The 12,024-nt window shown below is 45.5% G+C and overlaps 1 protein-coding gene across 1 annotated transcript in view; it reads left to right on the top strand.

Moving 5' to 3' along the window:
• Positions 1-12,024, top strand: part of LOC128718910 (mucin-19) — a 53,098-nt gene that overhangs the window by 10,964 nt on the left and 30,110 nt on the right. The window contains exon 3 of the mRNA XM_053812527.1: positions 11,333-11,506. Coding sequence (XP_053668502.1) covers positions 11,333-11,506 — 174 coding nt within the window. The remainder of the gene's footprint in view (positions 1-11,332; positions 11,507-12,024) is intronic.

The raw sequence follows: 12,024 nt of genomic DNA, 5'->3' as shown, positions 1-12,024 counted from the left end.
AAGATTATCTCCAATACGTCCAATATTATGTGCGTTTTTGTTTCTTGGTTAAACGTTGTTTATTCATTGAATAGAGCTATATGGTCAGCTACACAGTGGCTTAGTTGACATATGTTTGACGTACATGTCCAAATCCGCTCTCGGCACTGGAGTTCGAAAATAAATTTACATAGGAAAACGAAAATATGATTCCGCTTCAAGCTGATTCTTTGATGGTATTTGTTTTTTTTACGCTTCCTGCACCTTACTTCCGGGATCGGTGGTTTCTTGCACGCTGTGAAACTAAAAGAGAAAGAATGTCAAATCAAACGAAAAAAAAATCAAGATACAACTAAAAGGTTACTCTACCTATAGTTAGCCTTCAGTTTTTGGTGGTTCTTAATCTGGGGCATAAAAATTTCTCTCACGGTCAGTGTTGAAAGCAGCTCAATCAACGAATAATTTTGAATGCTGCTGGTTCTATCCGTTTCGCCTTTAAATCAATCGTTGACGTTTGGCCTCCGGGTCAGAACATTCCGCCAGCTTTAACCTGTTCGCTGGCGTAGCGCTTGCCGAACCCGTTTGGTGTGCCTTTTCGTACTTCTTGACGAGGGTTCTCAGCCTGATGGCTTTCTCCAGTAAAAAGTGAAACCGTTTGCACACACCGCAACCACCATCGCCTCCGGCCGATCGCTGATCCAGCTCAAACTCCATTGATTTTTGCGAGTTGGCAGGACTCATCTGCCATCCCGCGCTATGCGCCGTGCTTTGCGGTGCGAAACCAGAGCCAGATGGAACGTTCTGCGCCGATTTATTTCTCCGATCTGGCAGATCGGATTCGCTCGAGCTGGTTTCGTGCACGCTCGTGTCGGGTGAAGGCATCTCCTGGCCGTCGATCTGTTCCTGCCAGATAAAATGTATTATGCGCATCGGGAAGAACGGTTCGGTGCGGCAATCGGGACAGCAGTCGCTCCGCAACGCCCAGATCGCGATGCACTTTTCGTGGAAGATGTGACCACATGTTGTGGCCAGTATGCGCCCACATTCCAGCGATTCCCAGCAAATGGTGCAGATGATGTCCATGTTTGTGGTTTTCGATACTACGCCAGACAACTAGTTGAAGGGTCAGGAAGCAGAAAAGATGAATATAAAATAAGCCAAGACTGAGACAAATGGTTGCTACAGACCCGCGGTGTTGTAATACGGTTTTTGATACGTTGTCACAGCTTACTAAGTTTACGCCTACTCCGTATCGCCATGCACACTTTGCAACCGCTGTCAAACTGCCGTTCGCTTGTATCGGTTTGATAAACCACACTCACGATCAAGATCGATCGGTTGATTAAAAAAGGGTTTCACATTGGTAAAATAGCGGTGCAAAAGGGCTTCCTTTTAGGCTCGCAAATGCGGGGCCCGCTATTGCACCGCGGCACACTCGTAGCCAGTTGCAAATGCAAATGTCAGGCCGGGTTCCGGGCATTGCTCCCAAGCCAACAGCCCATCGCGCACCACATTCTCGTGAGCAAAAATTGAACTTCGGCTCCATTCCTCCACAGCAGCGTGCTGGGGGATGCTGTGTGCAAACATCGCCCCGTCACGATTCATCATCGTTCGCAAGGGTGAGGTTTGCTTAGGGAGTTTTGCCTTCCCAATGGAGCACGACTTTGGAAGCAACTGCCAATAAGTGCCCACAAGGAGACCTTTTGGAAACAAACTGGCAAGTTGTGAAATATGATCGTTTACCTGTTGTTACTTTCCCTGCGCGAGAAGAATCGCATTCGCATTCCAAACCAAATGGGAAGCACTGTGGAAATCGTCATCGCCCAGATGTCCCCCGGTAGAGGTTGCTAATTTGCATTTCAGATTTTCTGCACACAAATGTTCAACTCCTCGGCCCAGAGTCCCTTTCGTTGTGGGCTCGGTGTGACGGAATGATGTCCGTCTGCTAGCACCGCCGAGGTTCGTTCTTTCGCGATGCGTTTCCATCATGCATGCGTATTGGGCCCGCATCGCCGCTTGTAGCCAATAAGTTATTCCACTCGCACGCAGTACGGCTCGACCGCAGGAAAAAATGTAATCGCGAAATGAATAATGTATCACAAACATTCAAATGTGTTTGTCGTCAACGGGCCCCCCCGGTTGGAATTTGTTTGAAGTTTTTGTTTGGTCATGCTCGTAGTAAAGTTGAGTGTTTTTTTCTCGTTTTCTGCGCCGTTGTTGGGCGAGTTAGAATTTGAATATTTAAAAAACTTCCTAACGGCTTATGTCTGGGAATGGTGTCGCAAAAGATTCACTTTCGTTACGCTAAATGGCGTTGGAATTGTACGGTAGAAGATGTTTATGAACAAAAAACACATTTTTTTGTCTTATCTTCCATACTAATATTTACGTCGTCAAGATACATATGACACAGCCTTGGATTTCCCCGCAAAGTGACAAAGTAGATTAACGCAATGCCCAACCGTCTTTGTTGCACCAGTATTCTTGTGGTGTGTAATTATTAGAGAGAAAAAAAAACAACCAACGCGTTGTTAATACATTTTCTCCATCATACCACCTTGCACGTTCTACGTTGATACGTTTGCTACGTTAACCCCTGAGTATGAGTAATGCACAATAAACCTTCGCACCATGACGCATCAGTCGTTGGGTGGTAGTTCGATGACTTGTCGAGATAAACGCTTCAGTTTGAGCAAAACTGGAGCGAAAAAACGTTTACGCCGTGCTAATGGAGGCGATTCTTGGGATCGTGTTGAGCTGGAATAGACAGCAGAAGATTTTTCACTCATTCGCTAAGAGTTTGATGTTTTTAGGTGACGCATCATGCTTTGCGAGGGAGGGGAACATAATTACTTTTTCATTAGATCTTTCCACATTTCTTTGTTTTAATATTATAAAAAAGTTGGTTGGCTTTTCTTTATACTCTCGAACTAGAGTAGAGGAATATGGCACAGCACTCAGTCTGGTCAATAATTGTCATTATACTCGCTGTGTAAAGCCTTTGACGATATTATAGCTGCAAATTGGAAATTACCTGTGACCAAATACTCACAATTCTGTGACACAATTCACAGACGATATTTAAGCTCAAACTGGGCGAGCTGTTTGGCCCGCTTAGTGCCAATAGCGCTGTTTAATCGGCTCGCTAGATTACATAAACTGCGCGCGATATATTCCTGCCTGCCTGTTTTGCTACTCGAGTCCACAAAGTGCGTTGCATGGGCAGCTAACTGGCGCTGGTTGTAGATAAATGAACCTACGCCAAATAGTCGAACCAGTTGTTTGGCAATAAACATATGCTACCGGTTTGACGGTACGCTAAAACGTGTAAACATTCGGTGAAGAACCAACAACGTGCAACGCAAATGTCATCTAACGAGCTCCATCAGGTTTTGTTCCCTGTTTTCTTGTGCGATATGTCAATAATTGCCATTAGCCTAATTGATGGAGCAAATGGCGCAGCCATACGATTTTTTTTTTATTTGTGTCGGGTGTGGTTTTGGGTGATAAAACCTCAAACCATTGGTGTCCCGCGATATGCATCACACGCTCAAAAGCAGCCATTCTCATACCTGCAGGGTAGAGTTCGTGCATCACGAATGCTAGAACAGTGTTTGATTGGGTTAGCACCTGTTGCGTGTATTGCCTGACACTAGAAATGTCGTTAGTTTCTTCTAGATGTAAACTAGAAAGTGTTTGCGGTTGGACCCCATTCGGAAGACTCGAGGGCGAGGGTTCGGTTAGTAATGAATATGCCACGAAAAATATGTAAAATGCTTAAGCAATCACTGCCTGTGATGGATTGTTTGTTTCGGGAAACCACCTCCGTCGGAGAACATTCATTTTTGACAGCAAAGCAACGATGACACACATTCTTTCCATCGAATGTGGGTCACCCTGGTGCACACACCTTCTTCTCGCTGTCTCTCTCATCGCAACCAGTAGCGAATATGCTTGTTTAATCCCTTTTTCACTACGCTACGCTACTGGACTGCGTTAGTGTACTTCTTTTGCAAACGCAAAACACTGCCAATGGTACTGAACCAATCGGTCGGCTGCCGAACATGGCGGAGTTGATCGCCATCTCCTCCGTTGTGTTGCATTTCACTCCACACGCAACGGTTAAGCTTCTTCCTCGCTTCACTGGGAGTGTGGCCAGATAAAGGGGGGGGGGGGCACACGAGTGGAAATTCAGTGTTCCTCATTTCGCCCAGCGCTAATGCGCTGACTGGGCTGCAAAGGTATCTCACCGAGGGCCGATCGTTGGAGAGGATTCAGATTAAGATGGTACTTCTGCGATGCTTGATTGAATGCTGTGAAAATAATCTCCGCGTTTGGGTGCGTTGCCTGCCGTGTTGTGCCGTCTTTCCCTTTTTTTTTTTGGCGTTTCCGTTTCATATCACCCGTTGCAGGTGGGGCGGTACGGAAGGGCGAGAGTAAACGGGAGAGTCGATTTTCCCCGAGATCGATAACCGAAAATGAGCACTCAAATTCCGACTGTGTGCGATTATCGCCTCTACGCGCTCCTCTCGTGCGCTTCCATTTTCCATCTGGAATATTGGAGAAGATCACTCGAGAACCGTTCGCAGCTCGGTGATCATCCGGGAGTTTGGCAGTTGCCGAGTAGGGCAGGCACCAGTACAAGCAGGCTGCAGAGTGTGGGATTGGCTGCCGCGTACTCTGTACCGGAAGTTGGCCGTAGAGGCAAAACCTGCGAATAAGGAGGATGGGCAGCGAGTTCGGACGTCAGACACGATCTCGTTTCCTTACCACTTTCGTATCTGCCGTTGGGTCAAGTTGTTCGTTTGCGAATTGGCAATTCGCATTGATGTTACGGCGCTTGGGTGCAGCTGAGTTCCAGAATGGGGTGCAAGAGATTTCGGAGGTTATTTTTGAGGGAATTGCGAAATATTGATGAAGCCCAACGGGGTAAGACGCTACCACATCCCGTAGGTACATTAACTAATGAATCTTGGAATTAAGAAATGGTAAATATTTCCACGATGATTACTTACTTTAGCTTCTCGAATTTTGTAATTAGAAATTCCATTCACTTTACAATTACCTCGCAGAGAGGAGAGGCCTGTTCATGCCCTCTTGTTGCTGTTTGCAGCCATCATCCCGGCTTACCTTTATCAGATGCTTACTTACCAATCCGTTTGCTGTTGCCCCTTAGCACTCACTTCCTCCGGATTACCTTTCACTTGCTTTATTTCGCAATTATTTATTTTAGCAAACTATGCACAACCTCACGCCGTCTCGCGTTGCACAACAGAAAGGCCATTCGCATTTATCGTTGCTTGTGGTGAAAATTGAGTTGTTGCCGAGCGTAGCGGACAAAGAACCAACTGCTGCGGGCTCCAAACCTGTTCTACGTCGACCAACATTCGAATCCGGTTGTTCGAAAGATTCTCGTATATAATAAAAGAGCGCATGGCGCGACGTAATGAAACGTGGTCCCGGTGTCAGCATAGGAAACGGACAACACTGCACACGAAACTACGACAAGCGCAACGCCCGCCTTTCAAAAGTGGAGTTGACTATGGCTCGTTTCATATGACGGCGGCCAACCTGGCTGAAAGAACTGCTGGGTTCTTTGGATTCTGAGTCGAGGGTTTTATTTGTAGTGTTGTGGGGCCGGTTTCGCCCGATGGCAGTTGTCATTTCTCGCGATCTTCAAGGACATTAGCAGTAGTACGTCCACTTTGAACACGACGGCCGTGTTGTCTCTGTCTTGTACATCGCAAAAAAAAACCCATTTTGTCGAGTTTTGAAAGCGATCGTCTGAACAATTTAATTTAAAACAAAAAACTTGAAATTTCTCGAGGACCTTCACGTCTCCATTGTGCGCAGGACAACTTTCGTCAAACTGCGTTTATCATTTACTGCATTCTCTCGATCGCCATCGATTTTTTTCCGGGAGATTCCGAGTTTGGTTGGAGCTTGATCAAGTCAGTAAGAAGGTGTCCACCACGGTAAAGTGCCCACCATAATTAAACATTCCGTTGCAACATTGTTGTTTTTGCGGGTTCTGATGTGTCTGAAAATAGGACGTCTTGTCGATTCGTGTTGCTTTTATCAGTTTCCCTTCCTGCAAGGTTCATTCTTTTGCACTCTCAAGCCATTTGTAGAAGTTAAACAATGTATTACGCTAACCATATTGCGCAAAACCCGCGGGTATCGATTGTAAGGGGATAGTGGTTTGAAGTATGATGCAGTGTCTACTTCCAAAAATGGGAAATAACTAGCCGTGTGTGAAGGCACGATGGCCGACAGTATGCAGACGCACTGATCCAGCAGTGTTCCTACGATTACGTGACATTGTCACATAGAAACCGGGGCGGTTAGGCTCTCCACCACCGACTCGCACCGGGGGGAAATTCAACGCCGCCCCCTTTACGGAGGGCCGCGCGTCACGCTTGAGAGACCCGGCCTGCACCGCACAGTGAGTTATGAGCGGTATGCCACTGTCTGCCACCCACAACCACGAGGAAAAACTATTGCCGCAATTGTCCGCAGTGATTTCAGTCCTTCCGGTTGACGATTCGTGTGTGTGTTTAGTAGTACACGCGGCGATGCCGTTACGCACAATAATCTTTCCATGCAACCCAGCGTATGTCAGTGTATTGCACCCACCGTGTGCTCCTCCTGTCCCCTTTACACTTTCGAGACCTGGGTGGGGTGAAATATTATTATGAAATTTTGGAATTAGTTACGCATCGATTACGGCGCCCTAGAGCACTAATGTTGGTACCGCCGGTTTGTACTATGTTTCCTCGCCGGTAAGCGTTGTTTAACAAACCAGGTAATAATGATATACTGTCGAACTTGTCGAACCTCGAATGTGGAATCACTCTGGTCTGGTTTGCCAACTGACCGCAGGCATGTGAAGCATTGCCGAGTAAAGAAACCCTACAAGACTTTCCCCCGAAGCCGGCGGGTGTCAAGTTCTTCACTGTGTGGGGATCTTTTCTTCCTGGGGCTGTAGGTCACCCCTTCAACCGGAGCCTGCCTGCCCAAACCGAGTGTGAGCGCTTGTGAGGTGCAAAATGTATGCCCAATAAAGCAGCCATTCGCAGCACACGCCCGAGACCGTGCCCTTTTTGTGCCAGCAGCTGTGTGTGGTTGGTGGGAAGAAGCCGGAAATACTCTCACGAACCGATCGGATGGATGAGGAAAAACGAATCCAAAACCGGGCAAGTAAATATGGGAGGGAGGCTCTGTTGCTCGCACATCACCATTGACAGCGATCCGCAAGGCTCTCTTTGTTCGCTGCAACCAGTTCCGACGGCACAACACTAGCGGAACCTACCGGCCAGCGTGGCGAAGAAGCAGCGTGCGATAGCGCAGGGAAGGATGACGGGGTCGCGAACTGCCTTGAACTTATTTCATATCGCGCTCATGCGCTCGCACTGTGCACACGAAGCCATGTGCACAGACCTTTTCGTGTGGCAGGGGGCAGCTACTTGTTGGGTGTTGTGTGGCAGAGTTGAGTTTTTATGAAGTATAAACAGATGTCTGTGCAGGCTCTAGTACTATCTTTTTATGCAACGTTCAATTCTACGGATTCTGACGTTGCAGATTCAGTTATTGTTTTTAGGGAGGCTTTTCTGCTTTTTTCCAACCAAGTTAAATGTTATTATGATTTGTTCAATGTTTCGGTAAAAATCAGAAATAATGTCATGCATTATTTGACAGCTGTCAAATATTATTGAGTCAGCATTCAAATATAATAATTCAACGTGAACTTAACTCACAAGCGGGATAAGTTTATTCAAATTATCTTTGTTTTATTAATCTTTGATGCTAAAATGTCAAAACCAACATCAGATCGTAATGTAGCACTGACAGTGATCGACCTTTTCTGATTGCTCCTCTTGTTTATAAGCTTATATGATAAAAAAACACGTTTATTACAGCTAATAGTCAACCGAATTTGTTGGATTTGGCAGTTCAGAACGCGAACTGCGTGGAGCATGGGAAAACTACTCACACCACGATAAAGGTGGCACAATTCATGACAACCTTTGTGCCGCTTAGTCACAACGCGCGGCATGTTCGTTGACATTGCTTCTCTTCGTCCAACATCTCCCACCCCCCACCCCTCATACCACCCTTCCAGGTGTGCGCTAATGTTCAGGGTACCGTACTACGCACCGTGTCAGCGATATCGACGATCGCTGGAGGACAATGACATCGATCATGGGCTTTCCCTTCGTTCCTCCCTGCTTTTGCCGCTTATCGTTTTCGTGCAGATCTTGTTGAATGTCGCACGCGCGATCGTAACAAAGCTACCACACGCGAGCAAATTGACGAGTCGGAAAACCATTTTAAATTGAGGTGATTAGACGTTCGTCACAAGTTTTGACGTTTAGTGGCTGGATCAGTTCCAGGGTCTCCATCTCATGTGTGTCATCGACCTTTTAGGTTCGCTGTCGGCGTATCTGCGTGTCAGTCGAGGTTCTTGAGCATGTTTTAGCAGTGTTCATAGCTTCGTAGAACGTTCTAGCATTCTACCGCACAAACCCGCCAACACACGAATTCCATTAGTTCACATTATCGGACCCCCACTCACTTTTGCACTCTTTATGCGTTCGTCCAACAGCTTTAGTCGCGAGATAATATTTATAGCTCATCCGTTGGTCGCTATTTGTTATGTGCTATCGGATGCTTTCGCACCATTTGGCGCTGAACAGCGCTTCCTTTCACGTGCAACGTGCCAACTGTTGTACCGTGGCCACGGAGGCGCAAAACATTAGTCACGTTCGTTCGGTGACCGGTGTGGTTCATTCGTTCACTTTCCATCGCAGATGGGGCCGGGGCCAGACAATCAACGATGCAGCAACGCTCAATTGGCGATGCTCTAGGAGCACCCACGCAGCGTTGGAATGGCGTTGTGATCCTCGCAATATGTAACCCACTGTGGGTCATATGTACATGCGAGTTTTAACCATTTTTATTTTTTTGCAAAGACGAGCTTCAGGCGCACGTACGCCTAACCAGGTTGTCATTATTTATTGGTGCTTGTTTCTGAAATTTTATTTACCATTTGTACTGATATACTAACAAGCGAACCCCGGCGTCTGTGGGATTTTTTTGGGTCATAAATCGAAACTTGGAATCGCGTGCTTGGGACAAATTTGCGTTCCTGCAACGTGTCGGCTTTGGGGCCAGAGATTGTGCCGAGTGGGAAAAATGTAAACATCATTCGCTAAAGTGAACTTGCCGCGTAAAGCTACAGTGTGTGTGGTATGTTTATAGCTGGCCACAGTATGTTTAGGAAAAAAAAAGGTTAAAAGGGTTACGCGCTGGAATGCAGCGGTGATCGATCGATCATAGTTGCTTCTTAGCAGGATTTGCTATGTTTTGTTCCATTCCACATCAAAGACTTGAAGGTGGCCGGTCCATAGGAAATGGTGCTGTGGCGCGTGATGGTAGCTCACAATATAGTTTACGCCAATGAATATTAATTGCCATTGCGCCATCAAATGTGGGGAACCATCACACACCAAAACAGCACTACACTGCTTTCACTTGGCCGCGTATGTGTGTGGATCTTTATTCGCAATTCGAAAATGTGTTGTTGATGAACATTTTTTTTTCTACGCTTTATTTACGCTTCTTAGACAAACAACCGGCGCGCTGTGTGTTGATTCTGTTGTTTTTTTTCATCGTTACCAAAACTTGAATCGATCGAATTGAACGGTACGTTTGAACATAACAGACGTGTCTTGGGGGATTTTGTTTGCATTATAAGGGCACTCCAATTTGGGTACTAAAGTAGTTCTGGAGTAGCAACTAATAAACCACCCTCTTGTCATCAAGAACAGATCGTAAACTCATTCGATAGGTGTGTACATTTGCGCTGTTTAAATTGAAGGAAACCGTTGTATACCACCGCACCGTAACTATCGCACGACACTCGTACAATCATTTTCTACATTTCGTACAGCTTATTACACTTTGTGTCTCCTTTTTTTTAATTTTTGAATATGTGTTCCGGTTCGTTTCCTTCCTTTCATACCGCTGCATTTTTCTCCACCTCTCACGCACTACGTTTTCCACCGATTGTTCCACAATAAAGCTTAAAAAATCCGAATGTCATCTTAATTAAAGCAACACTCACCGCGTTGCTTCTGCGTCGAACTCTCCTTCGGCTGATTCGAGACTTAGGTGGCGTAATTAGATGGGTAATTATTATAGCCATTGCTCACGATGAACCGCTACCAGCGTTTGCATCGAAATTTAAAGTGCAGAAGATTGAATCGCTGAATAAAGGTCATTTGCTTGATGGTATTATGCTAACACACACTCATGTTGCTGTTCGCCTCTTAGGGAAATCATCACGAAACGAACGATTTGTTTACTGGCCTTCCGAAATAGTATTTGCTTCCCGTTTTTTTTTCTGTTAATGAAAAAATGAAACCCCGGCTTCATCATTAGCAAGAGGTTGCTGGTAAATTAAATGGACAAACTGCTGCTGTACCGAACGTTGATCGGAGTGGAGAGTTTTTTTTGTGTTATTCTTTAGCTTGAATCAGTGTTTTGACAGCTTACCACTCTATTTCGTCACGTTATTCGGGTGAGTTTCATTGGGATTGACAATTGAACTCGCGTCGTCGGTGCTATCTTACCCATTATGGTAGCAGTCGTAGTACGTTTCCGTTTTCGGCTTACGAACCTTGAGTTCCAATTTCATTTTAATTAAAAGTCATTTCACATTCATTTTTTTTTTGCTGTTGCAAATCTCTATCTGATCGTGTCACGTTAGGCCGTAAGCATACTGTAAGACACTTCTTCTACAGACGAGAGGGGCTTTCCACTGGCGATTCATTTCCAATGACCGGAAGCAACTATGAAAGGAAAAACAACATCGTCATTAACAGCGTTAAGCGATTCTGAACCGTTTTCTTCTGTGGCTCGCCAGTAACCAAAAGTTACAGGGCGGTGGAGCAAGAGAAAATACTTAAAACGCTGCAATCCGCACGATAAACCTGTCGGATTTGGGACGCTGTTCAGGTTCGGAAAACGTTCGTGACCTCATTTTATTTTTGCGCGGGTTCAGCACTAATTGCTATTTGATAACTTTTGCTAGAATTTCTAATTTACTTGGGCCGCAAGTTGTGTTTCACCTTCCTTCTCAAGAATCCAAAACAAATGCCCACGGCGGAAGTAGGGTTGGTCGTGTAATTTGTTGTTAATTCGGTGCTTTCGCATTTTCCTCCATGGTGGGAGAGATTAGATTTTTCTTCTTCTGTTGTTTAAAGCTATATCGTCCCGGGGTTTTTGTTGCTGTTGTCACAAATGATGCAAAACATTAATGGAAACACTTATTTTTCCCCTCTTATTTCAGCCTGGCGAATCCGGTTTCGTGGTGCTGGGTGACCTGACGCTAGAAACCTCGACCGATCCGGACGATGGGTTGCCTACCGGGCCACCATCGCCGTGCAACGGTGAATTTGCCAACGCCTACATCGTGATCAATGGCAAATCGAGCATGAGAAACAAGACTAGTAGAAGTAATAAGGTAAGTGTGCGAAAGACTGACGTCGAACACCGACTAACCATGGCTAAAGATGAAAGCTTTTTTTACGATTTATGCTGTGAAATCTAATTAGTTTCAATTTATGAGCAAATTTATTGCAAAATAGAACGCATTTAGTTGCCTGTCGTGGCAATGACAGCAATTCTCTTGCGGATTGGTTTGGATAATCCGAAATACAGGAAAGATCGCTCACTCTTATTAAAGTTTTGCGGGATCTAACCGTATGTGGTCCCATGGTCTAGTACCAAAGAGTTCGGTCTTATACACGGACATCCATGGATCGAATCTAATTCAGCCTCCTAATAGCCAAGTCTGGTTTTCTGGCTGTAAAAATACTATTATACTTAGCTTATGTTTGTCAAAAAAGTTAAGTTAGTGAAATTCAATGAAATTCATCGTTTTCATATGGAAAAGCGAGGGAAAATTTTCATTCGCTAGGTTGTGTTGGTATGTCCAGTTTTTCAGTGATGCTATTTTGCCAATAGTTATGAATTGTTGTG

The sequence above is a fragment of the Anopheles marshallii genome, chromosome 2 (genome assembly GCF_943734725.1).
Source record: "Anopheles marshallii chromosome 2, idAnoMarsDA_429_01, whole genome shotgun sequence".
Taxonomy (NCBI): domain Eukaryota; kingdom Metazoa; phylum Arthropoda; class Insecta; order Diptera; family Culicidae; genus Anopheles; species Anopheles marshallii.
Note: the sequence above shows the minus strand (reverse complement) of the source record. Positions and strands in the feature narration are given on the sequence as shown.